Source organism: Lithobates pipiens, unplaced genomic scaffold (genome assembly GCF_037356315.1).
Source record: "Lithobates pipiens isolate NorthernLeopardFrog02 unplaced genomic scaffold, aLitPip1_a1.2 Scaffold_22, whole genome shotgun sequence".
NCBI classification, from domain to species: domain Eukaryota; kingdom Metazoa; phylum Chordata; class Amphibia; order Anura; family Ranidae; genus Lithobates; species Lithobates pipiens.
This window is the reverse complement of record NW_027507784.1, coordinates 4,591,267-4,616,806: the sequence shown is the minus strand read 5'-3', so window position 1 is coordinate 4,616,806 and position 25,540 is coordinate 4,591,267. Positions and strand designations below refer to the sequence as shown.

At 45.2% G+C, this 25,540-nt stretch overlaps 1 protein-coding gene across 1 annotated transcript in view; it reads left to right on the top strand.

Annotated features, from left to right (window-relative positions):
* The window catches only part of LOC143925259 (uromodulin-like), a 172,170-nt gene that overhangs the window by 120,040 nt on the left and 26,590 nt on the right, over positions 1–25,540 (top strand). Inside the window, exons 12-15 of the mRNA XM_077449850.1 lie at positions 14,299–14,391; positions 17,635–17,837; positions 21,774–21,934; positions 23,095–23,337. Of these exons, the coding sequence (XP_077305976.1) occupies positions 14,299–14,391; positions 17,635–17,837; positions 21,774–21,934; positions 23,095–23,337 (700 nt within the window). The remainder of the gene's footprint in view (positions 1–14,298; positions 14,392–17,634; positions 17,838–21,773; positions 21,935–23,094; positions 23,338–25,540) is intronic.

Sequence of the window (25,540 nt, the reverse complement as noted above, 5' to 3'; positions counted from 1 at the left end):
GGGCGTGGCTTGGCGCGCGGCGGGGATGGCAGCATAACTGAGGAGCTCCGTCGGATCCGTGGCCCTAGCACGTCTAACTGCACTGCTTTTCATTCGAGGATGAACAAACAGCACCGGAATTCACACCACACTCGCTCCCGCCGCTCCGGGATCGCAGGCAGGGAGAGAAACATCTCAGATCTCTTTAAACATCAAGCGGCCGCCCTGACCGCCGCGGAGGAAGACAAGATGGCGCCGATGCACGCCGAGGACGACCTCAGCGAGGATTCGCAGTCGGCGACGGAGGAGGCCAGTAGGAGAGGTACCCGCACTAATCACCCCCTTACCTATGAGGACATGTCCGGCTTTGCGGCGGACATTAAAGCCTCGTTCTCCGCCGCCATTACAGACCTGAAGTCCAGCTTCCTGGTTCTCCAGGAAAAGATGGCTGCCTCAGAGACGGCTGGGAAGCATAGAGACAAACAGATTTCTAGACTGGACAGGGTGACAAACGCTCATGCTGTGCATTTTATTGAGATAAACAGACATTTAGAGGACTTGGACAACAGGGGAAGGCGCAATAACATTAGGGTGCGTAGCATACCGGAATCAGCCATGGCCGAGCAAATCCCCGCTGCATTGCAGAGAGTTTTCAACACTGTGCTGGACAGGCCGGAGGACACGGGTATTGAATTTATCAGGGCTCACAGAGCCCTCAGAGCTCGGGGTCCAGACACGCTACCCCCTCGGGACATTATATGTTGCTTGCAGAGCTTCTCCCTCAAAGAGGACATCATGTCCATAGCACGCAGAAATGAGTAGATCATTTTCAACGGGGAAAATATCAAACTCTTTCAAGACCTCTCACAAATCACCCTGAAAAATCGCAGGGCTCTGCGCCCACTCCTGGAAAAATTGCGAGAAAAGGAGCTACGCTATGCTTGGCGCTTTCCCTTTGCCCTATCGGTCACGCATGGGGGTAAACAACACATTCTGCGTACCCCTGAGGATCTCCCAGAGTTCTGCACAGCGCTTCAACTTGAACCACTGGATTTACCGGACTGGTACCAGGAATTCTACCCACCGCCCAAAGATAGGAGTCCGCCTCATTCGCCTCTGGCTTCCCCGGAGAAACATCACTCTAAGAAACTGAGACAAGGCCGCCATGAGATACTGGGTTCGGGCACTCCTCGGGGCCGTCCTCATTCCTCCAGGAACCTGCTGGAAGATTGACAAGCTTGCATAGCACATACCGTGGCAGGTTCTCATCGGTTTAAGGTTTTCCTTCTGATTCCCATTTGACTGGCCGGAGCTGCACAATTTGAGACTGATTTCAGCCTCTGCTTTCGATCCTCATGTTTTATTTTACTTTATTTTATTTTATTTCATTTTATTATTTTCTAGCCTTTATATTATTATTTTTTTTTTTCTCCCCCTTTTTATTTCGGGGGTTCTGTGTTTGGCTTGCATACTCCACCAGTGTTATTATACGCAGCACCACCTCATACTGGGTCTTCAGCTGATAAGGAAATATATGTGACTGCTGGTTGCTTTACGGACCTGATAGAGTAATGGACCCATTACCCGGTAGTGGAAGGTCTTCTCTCACAGTCCCTGATGGCTACACGGAACTGCATGGCAGAACACCTTTTCTCCCCATGTCCACTGAAGGTTCCTCCCCCCCCCCTTTTTTTTTTATTTTTTTTATTTTTTTTAATTATTACCCCTTCCCCCTGCAGTGCAACTTAGACATTTGAGCATTCATGGGCTTGGTTGGGCCACGGCCCGACTTTCCGTTCTTAGATTGTTACAGTTTTACTTGTTTAGTCATAAGATTGTTTAACCTCCTCAGGCTGGGCGGGCACACAAGTAGGTGGTTGTGTGTGTCGCGCACAGTAGTTGCTGCTGTTCACGTTGGGTGTCTACATTGACCCCACAATAGTGCCTCGGGCAGATCCAGTTGGGCCCGCCCGTATACACTAACTTTGACCCTCCAGGACGAACTATCCGCCCGTGGAGGGAGTGACTTATACCCTCCACTCTTTTTCTATCGTGCCTTTCTACTCTTACCTATTTTCTCTCTTTTCTCTCTGTATACAACTTGGGGCAATAGAGTGTTAATATTTAAATTTGTATTACAGTCTGTCTGATACTGTTTTCTTCTAAGGCTTGATTACAGGTGCGGGTGACCCTCTCTCTCTGAGTCTCTGTAATGGCGTACTCCGATCTCGGCAGCAGGCCCACGGTCATTTCCCATAACGTTAAAGGTCTCAACATTCCTGAGAAGCGATCCACACTTTTACGAGAGCTCAGGAAAGGTAGGCCAAGTTTTGTCTTTCTTCAAGAGACGCACTTCCAGACAAATAAGGTACCCAGGCTTACTGACTCCTTCTTTGTGGAAGCACATCATGCCACGAACGAGACTTCCAAATCAAAGGGGGTCTCGGTCCTGGTGAGCAGGGAGGCCGATTTTGAGCTTTCGGACAAACTGGTGGACCCTGGTGGGAGGTTTATTTTCCTCAGGGGGTCCTGTAGAGGGGTTCCCCTGACGCTGGCGAACGTTTATTTCCCCAACACTGCCCAACTTAAGTTTTGCCACAAATTGATCGACGAGCTGACGGGTTTCTGTAGGGGCTGTTTGATTCTAGGGGGGGATTTTAATGTTCCCTTGGTCCCTACGGAGGATACTTCCAATGGGAAGTCGATAGTTACCTATAGAGTTCTTAAAAGACTCAAGCAGCTCTTACACTCGTTGGACCTGATTGACACCTGGCGTTACTTGCATCCTGAAGGTAGAGACTACTCCTTTTTCTCTATCCCCCACGGCAGACACTCAAGACTAGATTACATTTTTGTGACGCAGAGGGATATTCCTCTGTTGACAGGGGCCAATATTGGGTTACAAACCATTTCGGACCATTCTCCCGTTTCCATTACGCTGAACTTATTTAAGCCCCCACCCAAATCAAATATGTGGAGATTGAATTCTTCCCTGCTGACGGACCCAGAGGTGCTCCCCCATCTCACCTCTTCCTTATCAGATTTTTTTAGGCGCAACACAACTCCGGATGCTAGCCCCATGGTGATTTGGGAGGCTCAAAAGTGCTTTATTAGGGGTGGAAAAAAGAAAGAACTGCGCTAACCACAAATACCCAAATGTGAGTAGGGTATGTATATGTGCCAGACCCACGATATGGGTCTTAGTGTCTTAATATCTCCAAGACCACCTCCAAAGTATAATGAAAACCATATACAAATAGGTGCAATTTAAATGCAAAAACAAAACATAAATACGTGTCAAGAGTGTGAGTTCCCCAAACACAGTATGAGTAAATCAAACTCAGTGCATATACCTCTAAAAATAAAAATTAAAAAATAGAATAGAATATGAAAAAAAAATTTTTTGCAATTTTTTTACATAAATGAAATATCAAAAAAAATTATATTTAAAGACACCCTATATAATGTCCATATAGTTATATGTCAAAAAAGATAATAATAAAATGTCCATATAGTAAACAAACACCAGTGAAGTAAAGCTTCAAGTGGAGTGCAGCAGTGAAGGACAAACTTCAAACAGCTGAGTTATAGGTACACAAAATGAAATCTTCTCCAAAGATGTATTGTGCTTTTCCCAACACCGAATGAGTGAATTGGCTTCTTACCAGATCCAAGCGACCCCCCGTTACAGAGGGTCACCACAGGCGACAATAGTCAAAGAGTATCCGGATAGCGATTCCTCCTCAAGCGATCCTGGATCTTTCACGCGGTAGGGTTATGGCTGTTATTCCACATATCACTCCCAACTCAACGTGGTATCACATAGGGAAAAACATAGGCTCCAGATAGTGTAAAACCAAAAGACTTTAATTTGCAAAAACGAACGTGTACACTTACATAAAAGACTTTAAAAGCAGGTTCAAAACAGAAGCGTGCACCGGCCGGATGCACGCCAACGCAAAGACCGACCCGTCCTTCCTGGTCCAAAAAGCACGAACACGACTGGGGGTGACGTCGACACGTTCGCACCGCCCTACGCGTTTCGTAATAATTTACGTCGTCCAGGGGCACGGGCGGCGTGCGACGTCACCCCTTTTATAACAATCAACTTAACCAAGCCTCGCTTTGGGTCAGCGGCCATCTTAGATATCACTTAAGCATTAGGAATCAATAACCATGGGCCAAGCCTCACTATCAATCACGAACGTCAGATGTACGTGTCTGCAACGGACGTCCTATGATTGTAGACCATACCTCGTTTCCATACGAACGTCATATGGTCATAAACCAAGCCTCACTTCCAGGTAATGACCCTATTGGACGAGAGACGTGGCAAATGCCCTCATTTCAAACTACCCTTCCTATGTCCAAAAATAGGGCATAGTGTAGGTCAAAGAAGAGGGTGAACTAAAGCAAAAAATCAATAAAATGAGAAATAATGCTAGATAATAATAGAATAAAAACAAAAAATAAAATGAAATAAAATAAAATACCGCAAATTGGTATAAAAATACACCAAAAAATATTTTGCGTTTCTTGATGTATTTGTATGTCCATCAAATACAGTTAAAAACTGGGGCTACTGTAAACATATGTTTCAAGAACCTTTCTGACTCACGTTTTACCCAGAGATTAGCCTAGGGCATCCCAAACAGATATCAAGGAATGCAATCAACCATGAGTCCCCACATCTAGAGGGCCGCCAAACCCAAAGCCAGGCCTGCCATCTAAACGGGGCCAAAAAGGAGAAAAACAGGGATATGTTCTACAATAATACATACCAAAATAAAACAGCAAGAGAAAAGTACAGTAAAATGGTATTTCACAGAAAATGATACAAGAGCCATGGTAGAGAAGCATTATATCAAACAGGTCACCTCAAGAGTTATTAATAAATGCATTTACATCGGTGTCCACATTAAGGCCAAACGGAACATATGTTTTTAATTTATGAATCCAGGCCATTTCGAGCTTGGATATTTCCCTAACCAGGGACCCTCCCCTCCAGTGGGGCCTATATTTGTCTAAACCGACAAATAGGGTGCCTGATGGGTCTCTCTTATGTGTCTGGTCATAGTGTCTGGACACAGGGTGTTTATCAAACCCATGTCTGATGTTGCCTATGTGTTCGTTCAGCCTGACGCGGAGTGCCCTCTTGGTCCGCCCTATGTACTGGAGGCCACAAGGGCACTGTAAAAGGTAAACCACAGCCTCCGAAGAGCAAGTGATGAAAGACTCTATTTCATATGTTCTAGAGGTGCTTGAAGATACAATGCTAGTAATCTTAGTGCCCCTATGTAGATTCAGGGTACAGACCTGACAGTTCTTACATTTATAGTAACCAATTAGATTTTGAAAGAAGCACCTATTGGCCCTAGGCGGGTCTTGTACACTGGGGGCAATCTTGTTTCCCAGTGAAGAGGCCCCTTTGAAAATTATTTGGGGTTTAACAGGTAGAATTGGATTCAAAACATGGTCACTAGTGAGTAAGTGCCAATGTTTTTGAATCAAATTTCTTACACCGCGATGTTGGACTGAGAAAGTCGTAACAAACGGTACACCACCCTGTATGTAAGCCCTAGCACTTTGTCTATCTGCCAGTAGTGAAGATCTATCTCTAGTCCGGGCAGTCTTCATGGTTGCATCAAGGGAAACGGGATCATATCCCTTTTCCAAAAATCTACCTGCCAAAATCGCTGCCTGTTCATCATATTTTGCAATGTCCGAACAGTTCCGTCTGAGGCGTAAAAATTGCCCCAGGGGAACAGCTTTTAGCCAAGGTTGAAAGTGGCAACTATCGGTGGGGATATACGAGTTCCTATCGGTGGATTTAAAATATGTGGATGTGATGAACTCATTTCCAACCCTCCTGATATTGAGATCAAGGAAATTGACCTCATCCTGGCTGGCCTCAAAACTAAATTTAATCCCTCTGTTGTTTTCATTTAAACTATCCATGAACGACCGCAAATCTGGCTCTGTTCCTTCCCAAAGGAGGAGGACATCATCGATATACCTCGCCCACAGGACTATCTCAGACCTTCTAGGGGCATCAATGATGTCCTCCTCCCATTTGGCCATGAAAAGGTTGGCCAAGCTGGGGGCATATTTTGCCCCCATGGCCACACCCCTGTCTTGGCGATAAAATTGCTGGTCAAACCAGAAATAGTTGTGTCCGGCCGCATATTCCAGAAGTTCTATTAGGAAATCAATCTGAGGTGAAGGAAGACCCGACCCCCTCTCTAGGAATAGTCTCACTGCCTCCACTCCTAAGGAGTGGGGGATGATGGTGTATAATGAATTAACATCTGCCGTGACCAACCAAAGACCATCTCCAGGGGTGATGCCAGACAAAAGATTGATTATATGTTTGGTGTCTTTGACATATGACGGGACCTTTTGGACCAGAGGTTGCAAATAGTGATCTATTATAGATCACTATTTGCAACCTCTGGTCCAAAAGGTCCCGTCATATGTCAAAGACACCAAACATATAATCAATCTTTTGTCTGGCATCACCCCTGGAGATGGTCTTTGGTTGGTCACGGCAGATGTTAATTCATTATACACCATCATCCCCCACTCCTTAGGAGTGGAGGCAGTGAGACTATTCCTAGAGAGGGGGTCGGGTCTTCCTTCACCTCAGATTGATTTCCTAATAGAACTTCTGGAATATGCGGCCGGACACAACTATTTCTGGTTTGACCAGCAATTTTATCGCCAGGACAGGGGTGTGGCCATGGGGGCAAAATATGCCCCCAGCTTGGCCAACCTTTTCATGGCCAAATGGGAGGAGGACATCATTGATGCCCCTAGAAGGTCTGAGATAGTCCTGTGGGCGAGGTATATCGATGATGTCCTCCTCCTTTGGGAAGGAACAGAGCCAGATTTGCGGTCGTTCATGGATAGTTTAAATGAAAACAACAGAGGGATTAAATTTAGTTTTGAGGCCAGCCAGGATGAGGTCAATTTCCTTGATCTCAATATCAGGAGGGTTGGAAATGAGTTCATCACATCCACATATTTTAAATCCACCGATAGGAACTCGTATATCCCCACCGATAGTTGCCACTTTCAACCTTGGCTAAAAGCTGTTCCCCTGGGGCAATTTTTACGCCTCAGACGGAACTGTTCGGACATTGCAAAATATGATGAACAGGCAGCGATTTTGGCAGGTAGATTTTTGGAAAAGGGATATGATCCCGTTTCCCTTGATGCAACCATGAAGACTGCCCGGACTAGAGATAGATCTTCACTACTGGCAGATAGACAAAGTGCTAGGGCTTACATACAGGGTGGTGTACCGTTTGTTACGACTTTCTCAGTCCAACATCGCGGTGTAAGAAATTTGATTCAAAAACATTGGCACTTACTCACTAGTGACCATGTTTTGAATCCAATTCTACCTGTTAAACCCCAAATAATTTTCAAAGGGGCCTCTTCACTGGGAAACAAGATTGCCCCCAGTGTACAAGACCCGCCTAGGGCCAATAGGTGCTTCTTTCAAAATCTAATTGGTTACTATAAATGTAAGAACTGTCAGGTCTGTACCCTGAATCTACATAGGGGCACTAAGATTACTAGCATTGTATCTTCAAGCACCTCTAGAACATATGAAATAGAGTCTTTCATCACTTGCTCTTCGGAGGCTGTGGTTTACCTTTTACAGTGCCCTTGTGGCCTCCAGTACATAGGGCGGACCAAGAGGGCACTCCGCGTCAGGCTGAACGAACACATAGGCAACATCAGACGTGGGTTTGATAAACACCCTGTGTCCAGACACTATGACCAGACACATAAGAGAGACCCATCAGGCACCCTATTTGTCGGTTTAGACAAATATAGGCCCCACTGGAGGGGAGGGTCCCTGGTTAGGGAAATATCCAAGCTCGAAATGGCCTGGATTCATAAATTAAAAACATATGTTCCGTTTGGCCTTAATGTGGACACCGATGTAAATGCATTTATTAATAACTCTTGAGGTGACCTGTTTGATATAATGCTTCTCTACCATGGCTCTTGTATCATTTTCTGTGAAATACCATTTTACTGTACTTTTCTCTTGCTGTTTTATTTTGGTATGTATTATTGTAGAACATATCCCTGTTTTTCTCCTTTTTGGCCCCGTTTAGATGGCAGGCCTGGCTTTGGGTTTGGCGGCCCTCTAGATGTGGGGACTCATGGTTGATTGCATTCCTTGATATCTGTTTGGGATGCCCTAGGCTAATCTCTGGGTAAAACGTGAGTCAGAAAGGTTCTTGAAACATATGTTTACAGTAGCCCCAGTTTTTAACTGTATTTGATGGACATACAAATACATCAAGAAACGCAAAATATTTTTTGGTGTATTTTTATACCAATTTGCGGTATTTTATTTTATTTTATTTCATTTTATTTTTTGTTTTTATTCTATTATTATCTAGCATTATTTCTCATTTTATTGATTTTTTGCTTTAGTTCACCCTCTTCTTTGACCTACACTATGCCCTATTTTTGGACATAGGAAGGGTAGTTTGAAATGAGGGCATTTGCCACGTCTCTCGTCCAATAGGGTCATTACCTGGAAGTGAGGCTTGGTTTATGACCATATGACGTTCGTATGGAAACGAGGTATGGTCTACAATCATAGGACGTCCGTTGCAGACACGTACATCTGACGTTCGTGATTGATAGTGAGGCTTGGCCCATGGTCATTGATTCCTAATGCTTAAGTGATATCTAAGATGGCCGCTGACCCAAAGCGAGGCTTGGTTAAGTTGATTGTTATAAAAGGGGTGACGTCGCACGCCGCCCGTGCCCCTGGACGACGTAAATTATTACGAAACGCGTAGGGCGGTGCGAACGCGTCGACGTCACCCCCAGTCGTGTTCGTGCTTTTTGGACCAGGAAGGACGGGTCGGTCTTTGCGTTGGCGTGCATCCGGCCGGTGCACGCTTCTGTTTTGAACCTGCTTTTAAAGTCTTTTATGTAAGTGTACACGTTCGTTTTTGCAAATTAAAGTCTTTTGGTTTTACACTATCTGGAGCCTATGTTTTTCCCTATGTGACACCACGTTGAGTTGGGAGTGATATGTGGAATAACAGCCATAACCCTACCGCGTGAAAGATCCAGGATCGCTTGAGGAGGAATCGCTATCCGGATACTCTTTGACTATTGTCGCCTGTGGTGACCCTCTGTAACGGGGGGTCGCTTGGATCTGGTAAGAAGCCAATTCACTCATTCGGTGTTGGGAAAAGCACAATACATCTTTGGAGAAGATTTCATTTTGTGTACCTATAACTCAGCTGTTTGAAGTTTGTCCTTCACTGCTGCACTCCACTTGAAGCTTTACTTCACTGGTGTTTGTTTACTATATGGACATTTTATTATTATCTTTTTTGACATATAACTATATGGACATTATATAGGGTGTCTTTAAATATAATTTTTTTGATATTTCATTTATGTAAAAAAATTGCAAAAAATTTTTTTTTCATATTCTATTCTATTTTTTAATTTTTATTTTTAGAGGTATATGCACTGAGTTTGATTTACTCATACTGTGTTTGGGGAACTCACACTCTTGACACGTATTTATGTTTTGTTTTTGCATTTAAATTGCACCTATTTGTATATGGTTTTCATTATACTTTGGAGGTGGTCTTGGAGATATTAAGACACTAAGACCCATATCGTGGGTCTGGCACATATACATACCCTACTCACATTTGGGTATTTGTGGTTAGCGCAGTTCTTTCTTTTTTCTATTTCTGTTTGGTGTATTCTTGGTGTACATTTTGAATTGCAGCTTCCGTTCAATACCATTTGTATTCCGTAGCGCAGTTTCTTCCCCTTTTTTTTTTCCCTTTATTAGGGGTGAACTGATCCGAATAGGCACACACAAAAAGAAGGAAAGAAATAAAGAGATAAAAAGACTGACGGATAGAATTCGCTCTTTGGAAACCCTTCATAAACAGTCCCTTGCAATAGACACCGCAACTGCCCTATTAGAAGCTAGGCGATCCCTTAAACAAATTTTTGACACCAATACCAGGAGATTTCTCTTCTTTAAAAAAAAGATTTATTACGAGCACGGTGACAAGACGGGCAAGATACTGGCCAGAGCTTTGAGGACCCTTCCGACACGGAATAACATCGTGGGCATCAAGAATAGAGAGGGTAGAATTGATAGGGACGTAACCAACATAGTACGACATTTTCATGAATATTATACGAACCTTTACAACCTCCCTTCCTGACATAAATCGTCAGAAGTGCAGTCTGACAGGTGCCAAGTTATACAGGAATATCTGCAGTCCGCCAATCTCCCTTCACTTAGTGCCGACGATGCCGCCCTGTTAGAAAGACCTATAGACATAGCAGAGCTTCGACTGGCCATTAGAGACCTGAAACCTGGTAAGAGCCCTGGCCCAGACGGCCTTATGGCCATTTACTAAAAGACGTTTTTGGACCTGCTAATCTCCCCTCTCCAGAACGCTTTGGGCGACCTGTCCAGACGGGATCATGTCCCAGACGATTTCTTGGCGGCGTATATTACGGTGCTACCCAAAGAGGGAAAGGATCCCATGGTTTGTTCAAGCTATAGGCCGATTTCCCTACTTAATATCGACGTGAAGCTCATGGCCAAAATCTTGGCTAACAGGCTGAGGCCTCTGCTCTCCGACCTGATAGGTCCGGACCAGGCAGGGTTTATGCCTGGCAGGGAGGCCAAAGACAACGTGACGAAATCACTGAACCTACTTCACTTGGCTCATCAGCGAAAGATCGAGGGTCTTCTCCTATCGACGGACGCGGAGAAGGCCTTCGATCGAGTAGCATGGGACTACATGTTGGAGACGTGTAGACATGCGGGTCTAGGCCCCAATATGATGGCTTGGATATCGGCCCTCTATCAGAACCCTTCCGCAAAACTCAAGATTAATGGCACGCTCTCGGACACAGTCCATATTAGAAACGGGACAAGACAAGGGTGTCCCTTGTCCCCCTTACTTTTCATTCTATCGCTAGAGCCATTTATTAGACACATCATGTCAAATGACACTATTCACGGTTTCCAGGTCAACCAACGGGTGTTTAAAGTAGCAGCTTACGCTGATGATCTGCTGTTTTATTTAACTGATCCGCATGTCTCCATCCCGTCTCTGGTGAGGGAGTTCTCCATTTATGGCTCCCTCTCCAACCTCAAAATAAATTACTCTAAGTCTGAAGCCATGAACCTCACACTGAATCCGGACTGCTTGACTAAAACTCAGAGTAACAGCCCCTTTAGGTGGGTTAAGTCTGCCTTAAAATACCTGGGAATCTGGTTGACACCTCACCTATCCTCAATCTTTGAGCGTAACTTCCCTCCTCTCCTTAAAACTATAGAGGGTAGGCTGCGGGACTGGCACCCCAAATGTTTTTCATGGTTTGGTAGGGCAGCCATCTGCAAGATGACAGTTTTACCTCAAGTTTTGTACCTACTCCGCACTTTACCCATTAAAATTCCCCAAAGCTTTTTTAAAGCCCTACATGCTTCACAGATGAGATTTATCTGGGCACACAGGCCCCCTCGGCTGAAATCCACTCTTTTAATGGGACCTAAGGCCAGGGGGGGGTCTGGGTATCCCTGATTTCAAAGGTTACTATCAAGCCGTACATATAGCGCGAATAATAGACTGGCACTGTCACCATCGCTTTAAAGACTGGGTCAACATTGAAAGCGAGGCGAGCGTGATCCCCCTTCGTTTCTCTCCCTGGATACCCATTTCTAAATATCCCACGGCAGTGAAGGCACATCCGCTTATTGGCACTACACTTAAAATTTTTCACGAGCTTACCAAACATTCCAAATTTTCTACCCCCTTAAGCCCTCTTACACCCCTACTTGACAATCCTGACTTTCTGCCTGGGGTTAGCAACCAATTCCTGAACCCACAGGGTTTGGGGAAGCCTCTTCTGGCAAAGCACTGTTTTTCAGACGGGAAAATGAAAGATTTTATGCCCTTCAAAACGGACAACGGGACTCCACGCATGCCCCTTTGGTCATATTTCCAGATACGTAGCTTTGTCAATTCCTCTGATCACAGGGTACATTTCACAAGAGAACTCACTGAATTAGAATCGGTTTGCTGGAAGGGTGAACCTGTTCCGAGATTGACTTCGATCTCCTACACTTGGATACAAAACTTGAGACCGCGGGGCGACAATAGACTCAGAGAGAGATGGTCAGAGGAGCTGGGTGTTGCGATCACTGACAAACAGTGGGAGATGGCATGTATCCTGGCTCACAAATGCTCCCTAAGCACACGAATGCAAGAGATACTTTCTCATTGGTACGCAACGCCAGTGAAGCTTCATAGGTGGTACCCGCAAACATCAGACAGATGCTGGAGGTGTGGCACTGAAGAGGGCACCTTGCTCCATATATGGTGGCAGTGCGAAAGGCTGGTACCATTTTGGTCTAAGGTGGTCGAGACGATCGCACAGATCACGGAGACTAGGCTCAGATTGGACGCTGCATGCTGTCTTTTACACATTTCAAACTTTTCTTTCCGGAAGTATAAAAATTTGCTCTCAAGACATATGATAAACGCAGCCAATTCCCTCATTCCCCTTTTCTGGAAATCTACAACTATTCCCACTTTGAGGGACTGGCTGAATAAAGTGTCCTACATTTGTGAAATGGAGGACACGGCGGCACAGTCCAACGAATTGGTGACCCGCTATCACAACACCTGGTCTCCGTGGTTTGCATTTAGATTCTCTCAGGCTTATACTGTGTTGCAGTCACAAACTTGAACTGTCAGAGTCACCGGAGGGGACTACGAGGCATGAAGGGGCGGACCGCCCTTGGACTCTAGTTGGTATATATGCTGGTCTACCTGATCTTACACCTAGATCCCTTCTGTTACCGCTGGGGGAGGCCCCCCGTGGTACTTCCCCCTACACTATTGCTCCTCTTTCTTTCTCTTTCCTTTTTCTCTATATTCCTTACTTTTCCTCGAACTGCTCTTGTTTCTTTCTCTTTGGACCGCAAAGAATAGGAAATTCAGTTAGGCCGGTATGTGAATGTATATGGCTTGATGTAGCTTCAAAGTGTCGGCTAGGTCTGTACAACTTCTGTCATGACCACAATTTGACATGTTTTACCTTTTATAGTCAATGTTCTCATCTTGTATACTCTTCGAGCATTTTCACTATTCTGAAATGTATATGTGGTACTGTGCACTTTCTGTTCTTACGTGTTTTGTACTTTGCTAATAAACTTTTTCTTTAATGAAAAAAAAAAAAAAAAAAAGAATTTAGGGTCCTTTCACACGGGGCGGATCAGTGGTGATCCCCCCGTGGACATCCGCTTGCTCAGCGGGGATCGCTCCGCCGATCCCCGCTGAGCAGGGAGATGACAGGCCCGTCTCTGCACACTGCGCCGGGACGGACCTGTAACAGCGCCGCTCTCCCCTATGGGAGATCGGATGACGATGGGCCACAGTGTCCGTCGTCACCCGATCCGATGACGGATGGAAAAATAGCTTTTTCCTCTGTCGCACTTTTTTGGATCGGAGCGGGTCGGATGTCAGTGGACATGTCACCGCTGACATCCGACGCTCCATAGAGGTCTATGGATCATCCGTTCAGGTCCGCCTGAAAAACTGACAGGCGGGCCTGAACGGAACGGTAGTGTAAAAGGGGCCTTAGGCAGCACACACAGGAGGAGTGCACATGCAGAACGTGGCCAGAGGTGTCAGCAATGAGCCCCGATGTGAGCTCAATGACACAGAGCAGCAACAGCCAACTCCTCTTCAGAGAAAGGCAGGGAAGCCATCATGTGACATTCCTCCACCCACATGAAAGAATGTACCGGAGGGCAGCTGCCCCTGCCGCTCCTGCCTTGTCCCAGCCCTGGATGCAATATAGTGTGTGCACCAACAGGAACACAAATGATAGCTCTCCTGAGCTTGGCCTCAAGCCATACAAAATGAAAGGCTCATTTCAATAACATTTTTGTGACGATGTACAGTAATCACTGTACAATATCCAGTTTGGAAAAATCTCATGCTAATCCGTGTTCATGAATACCAATCAGGGAGAACTGCCGTTTCGACTTTTTGATTCGGTAGAAGGTGATGGACAATTGTACAATTCTCTGCAGACTAGATAAATGTGTTTGCACAGAAGGAAAAAAAAAAAGCACAATTTGCAGATTCATTGTTTCCAAACCAATCCACTCTTTCTATGACATATACCATATTTATCACTACGTCTTCTTTATATTATCTTATTTATAAAAGTATCCCAGAGATTTGATTGGTATCCATCAGAATAATCTTCTCCATTTAGGAGCTTCAACACAGACATGTAAAGCAGATGAGGAATGGCAGCTGAGGGGCAGTCGATCTGGATGCTTTTGCAAAGATCCATATAAGGTGACCGGTATGTATGCAAAAAATTTAAGGAGTTTTACCCCAGGTTTTTTTTTTTAAAACGTTGGATAGACTTAAGAATGGTAAAATAGTATAGTAAAAATATCAGTTGGGTTTTTATTGCTGTTGATGACTGGAAAATAGAACGAGAGAACTCCTGAAATGTGGTTTGGCCAAAATGTTTTAATAATTTCCAAATCAGTCTTCGAATATGTTGTATTGCATGGTGAAAAATTGTGCAGAATAGTTTGGGAAGCCCCTGTCTGTCCCACATGGCGGGTTGATGTGGGAGGATGAGACCAAAATATAGGCTAGGCCACATCCTTTAAACATACTTCTAGGGATACATAGATAGAGAAGGGGTGCCCAGTGGGACTGGTAGTCTAAAGCCGCATACACACGATAGGACTTTGTACAAACTTTCCCTTGGATTTTTGTACAAAGGGCGTCGGCCCTGAACTTGTATTGCATACACACGGCAGGACTTTTTCAGCCAACTTTCACCAAATCACGTGGTTTTTCTGCTCTTTACCGCCACCTTTGGTCAACTTCTGTATTGTTGTCTGATCTTTTGCATTGGTTCTGAGCATGCCTGTTTGTACTTTGTACAAAAGTCCTATGGTTTTCTGTACACACGATCAGACTTTGCTCCATCGGACTTTTGTTGCCAGAAAGTTTGTCCGTTCGCACAGCCAACAAAAGTCTGATGAAAACCAAAAAAGTTTGTCCGATGGAGCGTACACACGGTCGGATGTTGCTCCAAAACAGCTAATTTGCATGTTTGTTGTCAAAAAGTCTGATCGTGTGTATGGGTCTTAACTAAGAAACCAGTCCAACCTAGTAGGACTGGTGGTCAAGATATGGAAGAGTTAAGGCCCGTACACACGATCAGACTTTTTGACAACAAACATGCAAATTAGCTGTTTTGGAGCAACATCCGACCGTGTGTACGCTCCATCAGACAAACTTTTTTGGTTTTCATCGGACTTTTGTTGGCTGTGCGAACGGACAAACTTTCTGGCAACAAAAGTCCGATGGAGCAAAGTCTGATCGTGTGTACAGAAAACCATAGGACTTTTGTACAAAGTACAAACAGGCATGCTCAGAACCAATGCAAAAGATCAGACAACAATACAGAAGTTGACCAAAGGTGGCGTAAAGAGCAGAAAAACCACATAATTTGGTGAAAGTTGGCTGAAAAAGTCCTGCCGTGTGTATGCAATACAAGTTCAGGGCCGACGCCCTTTGTACAAAAATCCAAGGGAAAGTTTGTACAAAGTCCTATCGTGTGTATGAGGCTTTAGATCTGGTGGGACTGGCAGTCAATTTTAGGAATAATACAAACTGGTGGAACTAGCAATCAAGATAAGGAAGGATGGGACCAGGTGGTCCTGGAAATTACTTTCTGAAAGGGTAGAGCCTTATGTGGCAGTTACATTTATGAAGTTCCGGAACCTGGTGGGACTGGCAGTTAAAACATGGAAGGCTATTTCTTCCATTAAGGCTGGGTCCACACCTACGCGAATTGGATGTGGGCTCCCCTCTCTATGGAGCCGGTTCACGTACCGTATTTCCCGGTGTATAAGGTGACCAGACGTATAAAACGACCCCCTAATCTTACAGTTTAAGTGTTTTTTTGTCTGTACTTACCAGATAAGACGACCCCCCCCTTCCGAGGCTTCCGAAGCTTCATATTTCTTCCTTCTTGCTGGAGCTATCGCCATATCCTTCCAATCACGGCGAGCGATGTATTCTATTAATGAATATAAAGCCTGCTTGGATTGGCAGAGGCTGTAACATCATCAGCCCGCGCCTCTCTGACTCTCAAAGCCAATCTGAGCAGGCTACTCTATGTAGCCTGCTCGGATTGGCAGAGATTGTGACTCCAATCCGAGCAGGCTTTGTATTCATTTGAATACACCGCTCACCAGGATTGGCTCAGCAGTATATAATGTATGTATAGCGGAAGCTACATACAGTATTACCGAACATCCAGCAGACATCCGAGGGGCTGACCTGGTGTATAAGACGACTCCAGCTTTTTGGTCAGTTTTTTTAAGTGTAAAAGGTCGCCGGAAAATACGGTATTTCCAGGGCGACTGTGGAGCGGTCAATCACAGCGCCGGAGCGGTCAATCACAGCGCCGGCAGCGAGGAGAGACATAATTGGCCACAGGCAGGATGCCTGTGGGCAATTATAGCTCAGGAGGTTTAGTACACGCCCCACACTATATAAGGCCGCCAGTGCGGCGGCCTTGTGTAGTGTGTTGGCGTGTTGGCGTGCAGGAAAAGAGCAAGATAGGCAGGGACAGTGTGTTCTTTTCTCAGGCATCTGCAGGACTTACTGGGTGTTGTGTGCCTCCAGCACAGTATACACCTGTATATATACCCTTTATTGCTGATGTTCTCTAATACAGGCATCTGCAGGAGTTAGTGGGTGTTGTGTGCCTCCAGCACAGTATACACCTGAAGATACCCCTTATTGCTGGTGTTGTCTGTTGCATAGCTTGCATATTAGCCTTTAAAGGGATTTTTTTTAAAATAACAAACATGTTATACTTACCTCCACTGTGCAGCTCGTTGTGCACAGAGTGGCCCCGAACCTGCTCTTCTGGGGTCCCTCGACGGCTGTCTTGGCTTCCTCCCGCAGGTACTTCTCACATTCATGTTGAGAAACACCTGCGGGTGCGCTCCCGTGATACACCCGGTGGCCATAGCCGCTCGCTGTATCACACGGCCCCGCCCCCCGGCGCTCCGTGTCAGTGGATGTGATTGACAGCAGCGCGAGCCAATGGCTGCGCTGCTTTCCATCCACTCCAGCCAATCAGCGGCCAGGCTGAACAGTGAAAAGGACGGCGGGGGCAAGCGTGGGATTTTTGAGGGGTCAGGTAAGTAAAACGGGGGGCTGGGGGCGCAGGCAGTGTCACACTGGAGTGAAAGGGGCCGGTTTTTTCAGGCGCTACACAGGCGCTATTTTTAGCGCTATAGCGCCTGAAACCCGCCTCAGTGTGAAAGGGGCCTTAAAGTAAATGGAAATCCAACCATTAAAATCTCATCTAATGTAAGCTTTAAGGTAATAATCCAAACTCATTGCAAAAGCCGTTTTCAGTCTTTCCAGCTCCTCCTACATTACCCAAAACCCCCTTCTCTATTTAATTCCATTATCCTGGAAATTCTTCATGTTGGCTGCCATTTTAGGAATATGTGACGGGGCCCCTGAAAGATAATGAAATATATTCTTGTTCCATTGAAAGTTTTGTCACAGGTTGTTCCTGAGAAGACCTGCGGGTCGTTTGAGATGACCGCCGCCTTCCATAAGTGTCAGTTTAATGACCTGAGCATTTACTTCAACAAGAGTCATGTGAAGGATACCGCCTGCTATAACTTCCAGGATGACCCCGTCACAAATACCTTCACAGTCCTGGCTCCTCTAAAAGTCAGAAGTTGTGGAGTCCAGGTAAGTGTTCTCTAATAATTTTCCAGTCATTTTAAAAACAACATGGACACAATTCGTGATGAGATATCCAGTGTCCATGTTTCTCCTCCAACCAACACACCAGGTCCAACACCACACTCAATACTTTCCTCTTTCAGCCCTGTTGCCATTCAGGAAGTTGACAAACTCCTTTCCGAGGCCGACCTCACCACCTCTCCCCTGGACTCTGTCCCCTCACAATTACTACGACCACACTTCCTGCTCAATCCTAAAATCTCTAACCCAGTGGTCATCAACTCCTGTCCTTAGGGCCCGCAAACAGGCCAGGTTTTCAAGATAACTGAAATACATGACAGGTGATATCATTTGCCGCTCAGTGATTGCCATATTCTAGTCTGCATCTCATCAAGGTAATACATAAAACCTGGCCTGTTAGTGGGCCCTTAGGACAGGGTTGATGCCCACCGCTCTAACCCACATCTTCAACCTCTCCATCTCCTCCGGCACCTTTCCCTCTCCAATCAAACATGAACTGGTTACCCCCATACTTAAAAAAGCCTCACTGAACCCCACTTGTTTGAATATCCTAAAGGGGTTGTAAAGGCAGAAGGTGCATTCTATGCATTAAGATAAAAAGCAGCCCCCCCCAGCAACCCCTAATATTTACCTGAGCCCCATCTCTATCTAGTGATGTCCACGAATGTCTCAGCCAATCAGGAACACTTCTCCTGATTGGCTGAGACACAATAGCAGCGCCATTGGCTCCCGCGGCTGTCAGCCAATCAGGGGGAAAAAAGGGGATGGGGCCAGGTCAGGGTCCCGTGTCCCCCAGAAGAAGCTGCTGGCTGAGGGGGTAATCGATAGGAGGGAGGGGCCAGGAGCAGCAAAGTGGGACCCGAGAAGAGGAGGATCCGGGCATGGTAAGTATACCATGTCGGTTATTTAAAAACAAACAAAAAAATACTTTACAATCACTTTAAATAGGGAGTCCACCTAAATATATATATATATATATATATATATATATATATATATATATATATATATATATATATATATATATATATATATATTTAAAAGCCAGCAGCTACAAATACTACAGTTGCTGACTTTTAATAAATGGACGCTTACCTTTCCTGGAGTCCAGCGATGTCGGAAGCCGAGCAATCACTCGGCTCTCAGCTGCTGCCGGCAGCATTCTCGTGAGAGAATCAGGAAGTGAAGCGTTGCGGCTTCACTTCCCGGTTCCCTACTGCGCACGCGCGAGTCATGCAGCGCAATGAGAATGGCCCGCGCTGTCTCTGGGACCCGTGTGTTTCCCAGCAGACAGCGCGGTGGGACAGGAAGAGGCATAGACTCCCAAGGGAGTCTATGCCCGGAAGTGGGTGCAAGTACCTGTCTTAGACAGGTATCTGCACCCCCCATCCCCCCTGAAAGGTGCCAAATGTGACAACGGAGAGGGGGGTTCTGAAAAGCAGAGGTTCAATTTTGTGTGTGAAGCACCGCTTTAAGACCCATCTCCCTGCTCCTAATTGCCTCCAAGGTTCTTGAATGCCTTGTCTACAATCGTATGAGTTGCTACCTCACTGACAACAACAGGTTCCCTACAGCCCGGCTTCCACTCACAATATTCCACAGAAAACGGCCCTAGTGAAACTCACCAACCACCGACTAACTGCTAAAACCAATGGCCACCATGAGCAACCTTGGTGCCTGTTCATTCTCTAAACCATATATTATTTTTCTTTGCTTTATACTTTCTTTAGGTCTTTCCCTCTTCTCTCTACCTCTCCAAGTTCTCATTGCTTGTGTATTTGTCCTTTTTATTTCTGAAAGTAACCTATTTCTTAACAATAGAACCGGTATTCCACTTTCTTCTTGCTACTATGATCTCTTTATCCATGAAGTTGGACCCAAGACAGATATCTTTGCTATTATTACCATGATCTATGTACTTGTCAACTTCTTGTTTGATTTATCTATTCATACTTCAATGACGTTAATTCTGATGCAATGTCCTTTTTCTTTAATCATATCTGGTTATTGCATATAAAAATTATTGAAAGAAAGCCAATGGCCATTATGCCATACTCGTACTCTTAGCCCTTTGTACACACGGTCGGAGATTCCGACGGAATGTGTCCGATCGGACTGTTTTGTCGGATATTTTCTGACTGTGTGTGGTCTCCATCAGTATCCGATGGACCAAGTTTTCCAACTTGTTGGTAACATTTTCCAACAAAATGCTCCGATCGGACAAAGTGCCACGCATGCTCAGATCAAATTCCTACATCAAAGCTATTGGCTACTAGCCTGAACGTAGTCCCATCGTAACGAAATAATGTCATCACGTCAGATTTTCCAACTGTGTGTACAAGGGCTTAGATCTTTCCACTGCCTTTGACACAGTCAACCACCTGCTCCTCCTCAATAAACCCTACTCCCTTGGCCTCCACGGCTCTTTCCAGGTTCTCCTCCTACCTATCTCAGCACACTTTCAGTGTCATGTACAACCCCAACTCCTCCGCTGCTCTTCCACATCCTGTTGAGGTACCCCAAGGCTCCAACCTTGGGCCCCTCCTAATCTCTCTCTACATCTCTTCCCTGGTCCAGTTGATAACTTCCCATGGCTTGAAAAATTACTTCTATGCTGACGACACCATCAGATCTATCCCTCTACTCATCCCCTCACCCCCTCAGTCTCCTCACCTATCACAAATTCACTGAGCCACATATCAGTATGGATATCATGCCACTTCCTCAAACTCTATATTTCTAAAACTGAGTTTGCAACATATAAAACTTTTTTTTTTAAACTCTCTGGATGGGTGTTAACCACTTTAGCCCCAGAGGGATTTACCCCCTTCCTGACCAGGCCATTTTTTGCGATTCGGCACTGCATCGCTTTAACTGACAATTGTACGGTTGTGTGACGTTGTATCCAAACAAAATTGTCCTTTTTTTCCCCACAAATAGAGCTTTCTTTTGGTGGTATTTGATCACCTCTGCGGTTTTTATTTTTTGCGCTAAAAACAAAAAAAAAGAGCAATCATTTTGAAAAAAAATAAAAAAATATATAATATTTTTTACTTTCTGCTGCAATACATATGACCAAAAAACAAAAAAAAATCAAAAAACAAATGTATTTATCAGTTTAGGCCAATATACATTCTTCTACATATTTTTGATAAAAAAAATAAAAAAAACGCAATAAGCATATATTGGTTTGTGCAAAAAAGTTATAGTGTCTACAAAATAGGGAAAAGATTTTGAGACTTTTTTTTTATTGTTTTTACTGGTAATGCCGGTGATCTGTGATTTTTAGCGGGAGTGCGACATTGCGGTGGACAGATCTGACCCTAAGCGACAGCTTTTTGGTGACCAGTGACACCAATACAGCGATCAGCTCTATAAAAATGCACTGATTACTGTATAAATGACACTGACAGGGAAGGGGTTAACACTAGGGGGGCAATGAAGGGGTTAACTGGTAGGTGTTTCTAACTGTATTGGGGGGATGGGCTGCCTAGTAGAAGAGAGAGATCGCTGTTCCTGATCACTGGGAACAGCATATCTCTTTCTCTTCTCCTCTGTCAGAACGGGAATTTTTTTTTTTTACGTTGACAGGACCCTGTAATGGCTCTCTTTCCTGCGATTGCCGGACATCGGGCCTGCCGGACCCACGGGCGAGCGTCGGCAAAATCCAGCGCACGAACCGACGTACCGGTATGTCTATTTGCGCAGCCGTGCCAACTTACCGCAGTATAACTGCGGCGGCTGGTCGGCAACTTGTTAAAAAAAGGAATTCCCATGGCTCTATCCCATAGTTGAAGTTCCATTGCATTTGTGTGGCCTTTGTGTGCCAATTAGTGTGTGTGTGTGTGTGATGGGAGAGGAGGGACTAGATGCATCTAATAACATTTTGTAATTATTTTTTTCTCATTTGTTTCTATTAAGGAAACAAACAACACCCATATCACCTATAAGACTGTTATCACTATTAATGTGGACACCTTTGGAACCACCCCAGGTGGCAAAACCCTGACTGCAACCCTGCAGTGCTCCTACAAGTTGGATATGATAGCCAGTCTGAATACGGTTCCCGATCCTATCTTCAGGTAAAAGAAAATGAATTTGTGAGTCTAAGGATAGTGGAAAATGTGTAACGATGGCCTGCTTAGTAATTTGGCTTCTGGCTGGATTCATATTAGGAGGCCGATCCATCAAATCTGACCAACCCAACCAAGATTTTCATAGATGGTTATCCAAGAGGAGACACAAGAATGAATGCGCCGCAGCAGAAAAATACATATAGGGGGGTCTATTTCCAAATATTGTATATTTTATAGCCATTCCTCCATAAAGTCTTCATGTGTATTCATTGTGTGCAAATTGGGCAAAGACAACTGATCCTTATGCCCCGTACACACGAGCGGACTTTTCAACATCCAAAGTCCGACGGAATGATTCCGTCAGACTTTTCGATCGTGTGTGGGCTGCAACAGACTTTTGATTCGCAAAAGTCTGACGGACTTTAGAAAATGGAACATGCTTCAAATTTTTCAGACGGAACTCCGTCGGACCCGGTCCCTCCGAAAGATTCGCTCGTGTGTGTGCTATTCCGATGGACTAAAACCGACGCTAGGGCAGCTATTGGCTACTGGCTATGAACTTCCTTATTCGAGTCCAGTCGTACGTCATCACGTTCCAATTCGTCGGAGTTTGGTGTGATTGTGTGTGGCCAAGTCCGCTCAGTCGAAAAGTCCGTCAGAACTCTGTCGGAAACTCCAGCAGAACTCCGGCAGAACTCCTTCGGAAGTCTGTCAGACATAAGTCCTCTCGTGTGTACGGGGCTTTTGGCTATTTTATCTTCTGAACCAAAGTTCTTTTATGATGGACAGTAGTACAATACAGCGCTATGGGGCCACTAGATGAAGTTGAGGGACACCGAACATGAATACATCCTTCTGGATAATCCTGAAATAATCCTCTGGAGTCTTAATGAAAATTACGGATGTCTTTTCCCCCGAATCTCACTGTGGAAGGGCCAATCCTGTCTCGTATGGTATGATCTGTATGTCGGCCTCGGTCATCTACCCTACAGTTGTGCAGAGAACCCTTGTATTTCTTTATTGTTTGTAACTATGACTGAGCCCTTCTAATTTCAATGTTTCTATGCGTTCCAATCTTTACTAATTTATCTTTTAACTCTCATTTAAATCACTAGTATTATATTTAATTGATTTATTTATCATTATTTTTTCTCTTTGAAATGCAGATTTATATCTATCACAGTTGCAGGGAAGGGACAGTTCAAGGTCTACATGGCTTTGTATAAAAATAGCAACTACACAACTCCGTACTCGGGATCAGAAGTCGCCATGTCCACGAAGGAATTCTTGTATGGCGGAGTCTTCTTTCCGGGGGACACGTCAAATCTTGTTCTGGTGATGAAGAACTGCTACGCCACCCCATCGAATGACGAGAACGACCCCATGAAATATCACTTCATCCAAAACAGGTACTTTTCAAAGCAAGAAGATCCCTCTAATGATCTCTACATCCGGTGTGCAGAGACAGGAGAAGCTGCTGAATGGTTCAATCCACCTTGTGTCCAGCCAAAACTTTTGGAACATTAATTATGATTGCAATTTAAAAAAAAAAAACATAAATTAAAAAAAAAAACGTAAATTTGTAAATTCAAAAAAAAAAAAAATTGAGAAAAATCGCAAAAGAAAAAATAAATGGAAATTTACAAATTCAAAAAAATTCTTAAATTTGAAAAAAAAAAAGGAAATTTGGAAAAAATTAAAATTTGTAAAATTGGAAAATCCAAAAAATAAAAAATAAAAGAATAAATCAGTAATTTGGAAATTCGAAAAAAAACCCCCGAAAATCAAAATATAATAACTAACTAATAACTTAACTATTAAATTATAGATATTGGAATCTCCTTTCAAATTTGGCTGTTAGTGAATGTAACAATTACACATTTATCTGAAGTTGCGAATTATCTGAAATAACGAATGCCGCATCTTAACAAATGGAACAGAACAAATGAATAATAATAAAATGTTTTTATTATTATTTGAATTTATTATTATTAATTCATTATGTTCCATTCGTTTAGATGTGGCGTTCATAATTTTGTATAATTGGTAACGTTGGATAAATTTGTATTTGTTATGCCGCGTACACACGATCAAACAATCCGGTGGAAAAGTCCGGCAAACTCAAGTCCGCCAAACAATCCCCCCGTGTGTAGCCTCCGGCATACTTTTTTGACCCGACAGTACGTCGGACTTAGAATTTCGTGTTGCACATCAATCTGCCCGCCGTACTCGCATTTCGGAGGACAATCCGGCCGTGTGTGTGCCAGTCCGCCGTACTTTTGAAATGAGCGGACTTTTCCCGCCCGGAGAAAAGTCCGCTCATTTCGAGCGGGTCTCCAGGTAGGCGGGGCCCGCGAAGGAGACGTCGCTGGCCCCGCTGCCTGGTATGGACTTAAAGGGGAACCCCCAACGCCGAAAAAAATCGGCTTGGGGGTCCCCCCCAAGTCCACAACAGACCCTTGTCCGAGCACGCTACCCGGCCGGCCAGGAAAGGTGGGCGAGCGAGCGCCCCCCCCCCCCCCCCCCTCCTGAGCCGTACCAGGCTGCGTGCCCTCAACATGGGGGGTGCCTTGGGGAAGGGGGGGCCGCGACCCCCCCACCCCAAAGCACCTTGTCCCCATGTTGATGAGGACAAGGGCCTCTTCCCGACAACCCTGGCCGTTGGTTGTCGGGGTCTGGGGGCAGGGGGCTTATCGAAATCCGGGAGCCCCCTTTATTAAGGGGGCCCCCGGATACCGGCCCCCCACCCTATGTGAATGAGTATGGGGTACAATGTACCCCTACCCATTCACCTGTAAAATAAAAGTACAAAAAAAACCACAACCTTCGAGATAAAATACTTTATTGCACAGCTCCGGGGGTCTTCCGTCTTCGGGGGTCTTCTCGCCGGACTCCTCCGCTATCTTCTTGTAGCTCTTTTGCTAGCGGAGCAATCCAGCTTTCTTCCTCGCCGCCGGTCTCTTCTTCCGACTTCTGGGGTCTTGTCCCCCTCTTCGGTTCTTCTTCTGGGCCACCGCGCCTTCTTATAGCTCTTTTACAGGCAGTGGCCCGGTCTTCTGTCGCCTCCGCTGCCTTCCGTTCTTCTTCTTCTTCTTCTTCTTCTTCTTCTCCTGGAGATGTTGACTCAACGCTCTCTCTGGCCACAATGCCAGGGACGCGCTGCGCGGCCACTTATATAGGGACAAGGGGAGGTGTCACAAGGCTTTATGTCACATGGATTGGTGTCACATGGTGACCCCGCCCCCTTACGATGTCACAGTCCCCATGTGACATCAACCCATGTGACCAACCCATGTGACATAAAGCCATGTGACACCGCCTCTTGTCCCTATATAAGTGGCAGCGCAGGGCGTCCCTGGCATTGTGGCCGGAGAGAGCGTCGAGTCAACATCTCCAGGAGAAGAAGGAGAAGAAGAAGAAAAAGAAGAAGAACGGAAGGCGGCAGCGGCGACAGAAGACCGGGCCACCGCCTGTAAAAGAGCTATAAGAAGGCGCGGTGGCCCAGAAGAAGAACCGAAGAGGGGGACAAGACCCCAGAAGTCGGAAGAAGAGGCCGGCGGCGAGGAAGAAAGCCGGATTGCTCCGCTAGCAAAAGAGCTACAAGAAGATAGC